General features: G+C 33.0%; 1 protein-coding gene across 1 annotated transcript; it reads left to right on the top strand.

The window, feature by feature from the left end:
• The first annotated feature begins 259 nt into the window (after window positions 1-259).
• Window positions 260-1,285, top strand: LOC145107026 (uncharacterized). Its single transcript, XM_079043912.1, has 2 exons — window positions 260-1,170; window positions 1,249-1,285. Exons 1-2 carry the CDS (start codon window positions 302-304, stop codon window positions 1,283-1,285), a joined length of 906 nt encoding a protein of 301 aa, XP_078900038.1. The 5' UTR covers window positions 260-301.
• The last annotated feature ends 9,644 nt before the right edge of the window (window positions 1,286-10,929 follow it).

Below are 10,929 nucleotides of genomic sequence, written 5' to 3'. Positions count from 1 at the left end.
GTGTGTATGTATATCTGTATATATGTATTATGTGTGTGTTCCACGCCTCTTGTCAAAACTAGTTTCTTTATCTTAGGACAAATTTTTCATGTGTACCAATTATTTCTTAATTTGGGGAGAAGGTACTAAAATCATCAAATTATTTAATTGTGCCCTAAAAAGTATATACTCATTTGAAAACCACATAACTAATAGGAAGAGAGGTTCTATATATTTCAGCTAAACCCAAAGGTTTACAGTTTACTGGTATTAACTAATTTTGTTATGCATCTGTTTTGATTAATTTTTCTGTTAAACTACAATGTTTTCCTCAAATCCTTTTCAAACTCTTCCCGCATCTACCAATGGCTTCACTCCTCCCAATTCTTTCTTTTACCATGAAAAAGATGATGTTCACTATAACTCTTCAATTATCTCAGGCGATTTCCCTTTTCATGCCTACAACAATTCTTCTCCTCCTCCTCCTTCGGTCTTGGAAGATGATGCTAGAATCAATCAAGATTTCGTTAGCGAACAGCAGTTTTCTGAAGATCATTCTGATCTTTTGGATTCGGTAATTTCTCGGAATAAGAAGAGAATGGCGACCTCGAAGAAAGATGGACATAGTAAGATCTACACAGCTCGAGGCCCAAGGGATCGAAGGGTGAGATTATCCATTGATATTGCACGAAAGTTCTTCTCTCTTCAAGACTTGTTAGGGTTTGACAAACCAAGCGAAACCCTTGACTGGCTTTTTTCCAACTCCTTCGACGCCATTAAAGAGTTGGTTGAAGAATCCAGCCAGTTATCCTCATCTTCAACAGTCACTGATCAATCTAAAGTTACATTTTTGGGAACCATTAATGGCGGATCAGTTGAAGGTAAAGCTCAAAAGAAGAAATCAGTACTACCAAGATGCAAATCTGGATTTCAAGAGAATTTTGAAAGGTGTCAGTTAAGGGCAGAGGCAAGAGCTAGAGCTAGAGAAAGAACAAAAGAAAAATTACGTTTTAAGAATCTTGATGATGAGTTGAAGACATTAGTTCCTGATTGTTGTGATTCATGTAATTTTTGGGGTCAAAATGAACAAAAAAATGTTCATAAAGACATCACGTGGGAGTGCATAATGGATCAAGATACCTCAAAGAAATATGAAGAATCAAGCTTTCAAATGATTTCATCAGGATTAAGGTGATCATGCAGTTAATGATGATCAGATCCAGAATCGCTGCATTACTTTGCTAATTTTGTGTTTGTTTTTGTTGACAGAACTTTGAAAACCATTAGCGTTGTTGATGCAGCCTAGCTAGGAAATAAATCGATTAACTGTAATTAGTATGTAAGTCCATTGTTGTTGATTAGTTATTTAATTTGATTGTGATTGTGGATTCATTTGAGTGTTTCTAATAGTTCTTGATTGATCTAATGTTAATTAAAAAAAAAAAAAAAAAAAAACCTTCTGTGAATATGATGATTTATTTATTTATTTTGAAAAATCCGAAGCCCTAATAATTTATTATACAATATCAAAATATCAGATATAATCACTTTGTGGAAATTTTTTCTTGTTTAAGATCAAAGGAATTGGGATTCTACCCTCATCTTCCATACCTTTTTATTTTTCTAAATTTCAACTAAATATATTTTATTTAATTGTTTGAATCGCCACTTGGTTATCAATTAGTACGTGATAATCTTCATGTATTCCAATATGTACATATTATTATAATATTGTTATATTATTATGTATGCTACATGTGATTTTATTTTAAATCGTCCTTTTTGGGCCTTTCTATGGCTTTAATTAGAAGAGAGTGATTCCTATTATTAGATGTACAAATAAGCATGGGAAGAAATGATGTTATTATTTTTATCTAGTCTTTGAACTAATAGTACCTTTAATTCATGCAAAACACTCTATTTTTGTGAACCATGCAAAACGCTCTATTTTCATTACAACTACTAATCATATATGCCAAAGCTTTCATTACTTAGGTGGTTTGTCACCCAAAAAATAGCCGATAATAAACTAGCTTTTAAAAAAGCTATTTAAAGTAGATTTTCATTAGTTTTTTTTTTTTTTTAAATTTCCAAATATATATTTATTTAATTATAAAAACATATTTTTCTAAATGTCATTTTATTTCATTTTATATCTTTTATCTAGCTTATAAGATAATGTTTTTACCAAACGTTATTTTAGATCAGGTAGTTTATAATCTAACAGCTAGCTTTTCAGTTAACGGTTAGTTTTTAGTTAACAGCTACCTTTCAGCTATAAGCTTGTTTTTCAGCTACTCTGTCAAATATAACATTAGTTATTGAATGATAATTTTTGGAGATTATACATAGTTATATACCCACTTATGGGCGTGTTCGGCACGGAGCGTTTGCGAGTTTCTAGCTTCTAGTGTTTGACAAAACGCTCCGTTTTGAACAGAAAGCCTTGTTTGACACTACAAGCTTCTAGCGATTAGTTTAAACAAAACGCTTCAAATCCAAATGATACTTCATGTAGCGTTTAATATAACACAAAAACTTGAATCACGGTTTAATATAAATATTTCTTGAAAATTAAAACAAAAAGGTGTTTTCAAAATATTTAAGGTACATGGTTTCTAATACCTAGGTCACAACTCAGATTTCAAAAACACGATTAATTAAATATTATGTTTTTCTACTTTTAATTTAAAATTTTAAAAATTTAAAAATTTTGTCTAAAAATTTTCTCAACTAGACTTAGGAATGTTAACGCGACCAGACGGGAAGCCTATCTCTAATCGTGCCTCCAAATTTCAAGACCACTTCATCCCACCCTCATTTCTCTGCTTCCCTGAATTACCCATTTGGCCTTAAATCTTTCGTTTAACTTTATTTATCTTATTTTTTCATACGTTTATCATGTGTCACCTCAACGCCACCTCATTTTTTTCTCACTCTTCAAAACTCATGAAATGGTTACCTTTCACTTTAGCTCACTCTTTTATTTTTATTTTAAATATATTTTATACAAATATTATATTTTTTGTAGAGAACTAAAAAAACATAAATTTTAATATATTTTTTATAATTCTATAGTATATATATAATTTAATAAAAACTGAAAAAGAAAAAAAAACATTTTCAAGCATTGGCCAATCAAAGAAGAAGAGAGAATGCGGGGAGTCTACGTCATGCGGGAAAAAACCGCACCTGGGGTGTGGTGTTCCTGGGTGCGGTTCTGCACTATGCGGTTTGATGTATATCTTCCAATATGTATGTATTGTTTCATATCTTTATTTTTAGAAATTGGTCATAATGTAAAACTTCAAATAATAATAATAATAATAATAATAATAATAATAATAATAATAATAATAAAAATAGACAATAGATTACCTGATCGTATATTTATTGAATGTTTGAATGATATTGTTGATAGATAATCTGATCGTACAAGTTGAGTTCTTGGATGGTATTTTTAAGTTATACAATCTGTTATTCAGAAGTTGAAAACTTCAACATATAAAGTTGAGAGTAAACTCATTTCATAAATTTTCACTCTACTATATTTCATGGGATCAATGATCCTTATATAGGTAGTATTTTACAAATGACAATCTTACAAACAACAATATAGTAAACTAACTACTGTTAGTCATAAAACATACCTATGCTAGACATATATCTAATTCATTATTACATATAGGATAGGACACATTTATTGGATGCTACTATGCATCATTGACCTATGTGTCACAACATTACTATTACATATTTGACAAAAATTGATATATCATATGTGTTGCATGTATCGTGCTTAAAAGATGCTCTTTGAAAAATATGATATTATCTTCTCCCGCTCCCACCCCCAAAAACTACATAAGGGTAAAACACACCCCAGAACCTGAAAACATTATAAAATTACCCTCCGTATAGAAATCGAGTCCCATAGATTAGGTACCTATGGGGGTTTTAGATATCCCTAACTAGACTTAATTTGTATTTGTTCGCATTTTCAGATATATTTATTTTATAGGTTTTAATCATGAATTTTTGTAATCAAATGCGAAATATTCACCAATTTGAGTATTTTCATTAAATTGTGGCTAAATTTAGTGAGTTTTGTTGTGACAACCGTTAATTTTTGGTCAAGTCAAAGTCAATAAAAGTCAACAAGTCAAACCGGTCAACTCAATTAACCCTTGTATATTAGGGTTTAGCTTATGTTTACTATTGAACAACGCACCATCGTAATACAAAGCATCGCTTAGAAGTTTCACGTGTTCAGAAAATCTACACCCAAATTAGGGTAAGTGATGGAACTACTCGATAAAACATTAATACATACCCTTCGGGGGCGTATAACATTCATAACAAGGCAAAACGGGGTTTACAAACCTTGCTTTTCGAAGTTAAAACACTCGCAAAGGTCGCACACAAAGTCTCTCTCAATCTCTCTCGCTCTATCTCTCTCTACCTCAAATCTCTCCCAAATCTCTCCAAGTATGTGAAATCTCTCCGAAATCTCTCTAAGTATGAGAAATCTCTCCAAGTATGTGAAATCTCTCCCAAATCTCTCTAAGCATGTCAAATCTCTCCCAAATCTCTTCAAGTATGTGGAATCTCTCCCAAATCTATCCAAGTATGTGAAATCTCTTCCAAATCTCTCTAAGTATGAGAAATCTCTCCAAGTATGTAAAATCTCTCCCAAATCTCTCTAAGCATGTGAAATCTCTCCCAAATCTCTTCAAGTATGTGGAATCTCTCCCAAATCTCTCCAAGTATGTGAAATCCCTCCCAAATCTCTCCAAGTATGTGAAATCTCTCCCAAATCTCTCTAAGTATGAGAAATCTCTCCAAGTATGTGAAATCTCTCCCAAATCTCTCTAAGCATGTGCAACCTCTCCCAAATCTCTTCAAGTATGTGGAATCTCTCCCAAATCTCTCCAAGTATGTGAAATCTCTCCCAAATCTCTCCAAGCATGTGAAATCTCTCCGAAATCTCTTCATGTATGTGGAATCTCTCCGAAATCTCTCCAAGTATGTGAAATCTCTCCCAAATCTCTCCAAGTATGTGAAATCTCTCCCAAATCTCTCTAAGTATGAGAAATCTCTCTAAGTATGAGAAATCTCTCCCAAATCTCTCTCAAAATCTCTCTCAACTTTTTATAATCACCCGGGGCATCCCGACCCTTGATTTAGTCAAAAACAACTCGAAAACGGAAGTTTATGTGAAAAACCCTCTTAAGGAGCTGAACCCTCTTAAGGAGCCGAACCCTCTTAAGAAGCCGAAAGCTCTTAGGAACCGAACATAGCCTTAAGAACCGAACGATGAGGACCGAACCTGCATAAGACCGAAACTGCATATGGGGCCGAACCTCGCATGGACCGAAACCGAGACTGCTTCGGACCGAGCCTTCGCCTTCGCTTCCCTTTCGCTTCTCAGCACCATGGACCGAACCAACCTCTCGGCTCTCATCAGCACCCGAACCTCCCTCTCAGTTCTAAGCATGTTAGGACCGAACTTCGGTCCTGAGCTCAGAATTTCGCAGATTTCGCATCTTTTTCCCGGTTTTCGACCCCAACTTCGTTTTAAACCCGTTTTTCGTGATTTTAACTCGGGATTTTCACCGAAACTCGTATTTTAACATAAGAGACCCTAAATATTCATATTTTAATCATATTTTGAGGAAAATCATTGTCCAAGAATAAAATCTATTAGGTTAGATTTTGTGATAGAGTGTTGACTTTAACTAGTGTATGACACAAGCAACCCCTCCCCATGCCCACTGCAGGTCACTATTCATGCTTTATGTCACTATTCCCATCAGCCCTAGTCAACTAATTGTCCTTTCACCACCCCTTTTCCAACTAGATTCAATACTCAAAGATGGGGAAAATCCTTATCTCTCCTACCACTTATTACACTCTTTCTCAAGAAGAACAAACACATCTCTCTCACTTTCTCTCTCTAAAATTCGAGATTCAAAGGCTGATCTTGGGTTTTTCCTCCATATTTGGTAAGTATCTTCCTCCTACACTTAAATATTCTACTATCATTCCTCCAAATTATGGATTGCTTACACAAATATCATCATATTTGTTCATAGAACCTTCAAATCTTCAAGCATCACCCAAGTGTTCTTGACTTGGAAACTCCTTTTCTCCATCATCCATCATAAGAGATCACTCAAGGTGAGTTCATACCCCCACATTTCCATGTTTTCTTCAAGTTTTAGGGGGGGGGGGGGGGAATACAAGTAAAAATCCCAACAACTTAACTAAACTCAAACATCAGCTTTCAACAGAAAAGTTAAGGTTCATTCACGAACTGTTTTAGACATCTTAAACTATTTAGTTTTCAAAACTGTATTAGGTGTGAATAGTTCAGGTTTATAACTTTAAAATGACTACTTGCACATGTCCATACGATTTTTCTACTATTTATGGTGATTTTTACAAAACTACCTACCACTGTAGTTACGAATTCGAACCAGTCAGTGAATATAAACGTTTTCACACCAGTTAGAGACTTTTAAAAATCATAATAAAATTTATGGACAAACTAGACACATTTTCTAAACTCTCAGAGTTTACGGATTTAGTTTTCGACTTCGTATGATTTTTCTGTGATTTTTTAAAGGTAGTGCAGAAATGTTAAAAAAACAAATCAACAACTTATAACTTTCATTACACTTTGTAACATGTTGAGCAAAGTGTTAATCTTTGAGGATTTCATATTTTACATGTGTTTCTTGTTGTGGTATAATTATATAACAAAAAATACATCACTAATTTGTAAGAGTCCTCCATCATTACCAATAGTGCAAGACAAGGCATAATATTGGGTTGTGGTGACTTGGTAAGGCATGTGGAAGATATGGTGGATAACCTATTGACCCATGTTCAAATCCTGGCACTACTCAGCCCTTGTGGCCATGAAGGTTCGTCTGCAGTGACTCCAGGGCATAAGGCAAAGTCTCATGTTTGCAGCAGGGGATTAGTCGGTGCGCGAAAGCTGGCCCGGAAACCCTCGTTAAGGAAGTTCCCTTTCCAAAAAAAAACATAGTTATGTTTTTGCTATACATTCGACTTACATAGAAAAAGGTTCTTTTACATTACAAACACTTTTGATAAACTATGGTAAGTATAGTTTATGTTTCATACACATTACAAACAATTACGTTAAACTATAATAGGTATAGTTTATGCTTCCATTAACACAACAAACACATTTCAGAAGGTTTTATTCCCAGAGAAAAAGGTTTTACACTCACGCACACTACACGTAAACTTGTTAACGTAAATTGTGAGACATTCTTCTTAGTACTCCTAGAGTACGGGTTAAAATTCATGGTAGTTATAACCAGAGTCTCTTGTCGGGAGAACATGATAGTTGTGTATAGATCTATATTGGGTTTGACAAACCACACCTGAGCTGCATGCAACAGCTAGACCGGCAGGTCTGGGGTGACAAGTGTCATTATCTTTTTCGACGCCTGAGAAACGTCGTGGCAGGTTCATTAGTCATAGTATGGTTATAGCGACTCACATAGGGAGTTAACAACACATAAAGTTTATAGGGATTTTCTCAAATCAAAAAGGGTTTTATGTCGATTTAAAATCACTTTTTATATCAATAAGTATGGATATTACTGTACACTTTTGGTCTTGGAATTAAAGACTACACATCACTTTTGTAAGGAAAATATTGGATTTTTCTTGGTATCACACAATTCATTACAAAGATCGGTTTCCAAACTCTTTATCTAAAAAGCTTATGAACTCACCAACTTAATTGTTGACACTTTTTCAAAACTACTTGTATTCTCAGGAAATCAACGAAACCAGGTAACCACAAACTTTTGAGGATGGAACGCTACGGTGTTGAACAACTATTTTTATATCATGATGTAATCAATCATTGGAATATGTAACACTTGAAACTATGTAATTCTTTTCCGATTATATTTATAATTGGTTGTATTGCTTTGATCACTATTATACTCGTTGTTATGATACTATACATGAAGTCCGCCACCCCCGGACGTTTCCGCCATCCTTGGTTTGGGGGTGTGACATTTGTTGTTGTAACAAACTGTCTTTCGTATCTTAAAAGTAACCTCGCGAATCTATAGTTTTTTTTAGCAATTTAGAGCATCTCCATGCCATTGAAAACTTTTTTTATAATTTATTACTATTATCGACAAGTTAATACAATTACAACACATATTTTAATTATTTTTAATGGCAATTCAATATATATTAATTAGGCAATATACTTTTATATATTTTACATTTAACATCTCATCATATTTCAATAATTATATTTTAGTTTTAAATATTGCTCTTGTTTACTAATTAATTATATATTAAATATTTAATCATATTTAATTTATAAAATATAAATTTATCGCGATTATATAATAGGGAAAGAGACTTATTAAAGTAATTAACTTTTCGGTTTGTTCACATCTGGGTAACTATCTTTTTTTACACGTCTAGGTAACAAACTTTTTGGAAGTGTTCACATATGACCATTATGATTGGCTGTAGTAGACTACAACCGGTCATAATGGTCATATGTGAACACTTCCAAAAAATTTGTTACCTAGATGTGTACAAAAAAAATTGTTACCCAGATGTGAACATACCAAAAAGGTAAGAGTAAATTACACAAACGGTCCCTGTGGTTTGGGTAATTTGTGCCTTGGGTCCCTAACTTATTTTTTAACTCGGATGATCCGTACTGTTTATTTTTATTGTGTGTTTGGTCCATGTCTTACCTCAAAAGAATATTGTGCTCTTTTTTAATTAGTTTTCTTATCTATGTATTTATTTTTTATATATTTAAAAAAATTAATAGACCTCACATATTTGTATCTCCTCACCGTAAACCTGAAACCACATTTGAGAAATTTAAGTTGGGTCCCACCAGTCACCATCCCATCTCTCATCCTCTTCAACTTCTCTTTCATTTTCATCTTTAATGAAATCGAAGTCTTCAGTATCCCTTTTTTTTCGGTCATTCAACTCAGGCGAACCAACACCACAACCTTTCTATTGGATTGTGGTGGTGGAAAATTCAATGAAGAGACAATGGGTTGTAGTGTCGTTCGTCAGAGTTGAATGACCGAAAAAAGAAGGGATGATGAAGACGTCGATGTTATTAAAGATGGAAAGGAAATAGAATTTGAGGAGGATGAAAGATGGGATGGTGACTGGTGGGACCCAACTTAAATTTCTCAAATATGGTTGGGAAATCTCCAGAATAGTCCTAAAATTTTACCCTAATTTATGAAAAAGTCTCAAACTAAATTTTGTTAACGAAAAAACATGAATTACCGGTAAAAATGTCGATTTGACCCCTTTTTCCGGTTTACCGGTTTTATTACTTACCTGTTTCACTAAAGTCCCATTATTTTACCCTAATTTGCGAATAAGTCCCAAAATAAAATTTACTGATGATTTTGCCATTTTCTCTATGTAACATACATTTTTAACGGTTTCATTGCTGACCCGGACGCCTAGTCATTAAATGAGATGATGAGATGGATATGTTAAGTTATATAATGTTATGTTTAGCATAAAACTTGACATCCTGATTTATTGTATATCTTTTTGGAATATAAAATGCATCAAACGAAGACTACAATAATTACATAAACTAACAACAACTGCGTTATTTTTTACGTTTATAAGAAATATCAAATTGTCTATCTAATCTTATGTAACCTAATATATACATCTCATCAGACATCAACTCATTTTCTGCCCTTTTTTCTTGGAAACACACATTTTATTGGTTTCATTGTTGACGTAGATACATAGTCATAAATGAGTCGATGAGATGGGTATCAAATTTCACAGTAAATGTGACATTATATAACCCATCATATTCATCTTATCAGCTAATTTAATGACTAGGTGTCTAAATCAGCAATGAAACCGATAAAATGTATGTTACATGAAGAAAATGGCCAAATCATAAGTAAATTTTATTTTGGGACTTATTCGCAAATTAGGGTAAAATAATGAGACTTTAGTGAAATATGTAAGTAATAAAACCGGTAAACCGGAAAAAATGGGTTAAATCGCCATTTTTACCGGTAATTCATGCTTTTTCGTAAACAAATTTTACTTTGGGACTTTTTCGTAAATTAGGGTAAAATTTTAGGACTTTTCTGGAGATTTCCTAATATGGTTTCAGGTTTAGGGTGAGAAGATACAGATATGTGGGATCTATTAATTTTTTTGAATTTATAAAAAATAAATACATAAATAAGAAAATTAATTAAAAATTAAATTAAAAAAGGGCACAATAGTCTTTTGAGGTAAGACAGAGACCAAACGCACAACAAAAATAAATAGTACGGATCATCCGAGTTAAAAAATAAGTTAGGAACCAAACGCACAAATTACCCAAACCACAGGGACCATTCGTGTAATTTACTCTTATATTTTCGGTTTGTTCACATTTGGGTAACTATCTTTTTTATACACATTTAGGTAACGAACTTTTTGAAAGTGTTCACATATGACCATTATGACCGATTATGACCGCATGTGACCTGTTACAGCCGGTCATAATTGTCATATGTGAACACTTCCAAAAAGTTCGTTACTCAGATCTATACAAAAAAAAGATAGTTACCCAGATGTGAATAAACCGAAAAGTTAATTATCTTAATAACTCTATTTCCTTATATAATATTTTCAAGATTTTTTTATAACTATGATGTGATGTATTGTAATTTTTTTTATTTTGAAACAATGTATTGTAATACTGCTAATTACTGAAAACATATTGTGTGTTTAATAAATGACAAATTCCACAAAAGTCATTAAGTTTTTATAAAAATTCGATTTTGACACTACATTTTTTTGTCTCAAATTAAACATTTTGTTTACAAATTTGTTATAATTATGTAAACTTATTCGGTACATCAGGTTGTTCGCTGACGTGGC

The sequence above is a fragment of the Lactuca virosa genome, chromosome 4 (assembly GCF_052849685.1).
Source record: "Lactuca virosa cultivar CGN04683 chromosome 4, Lactuca_virosa_CGN04683_v6, whole genome shotgun sequence".
NCBI lineage: Eukaryota > Viridiplantae > Streptophyta > Magnoliopsida > Asterales > Asteraceae > Lactuca > Lactuca virosa.
The sequence above is the reverse complement of the archived record's forward strand: the minus strand, read 5'-3'. Positions and strand labels throughout refer to the sequence as shown.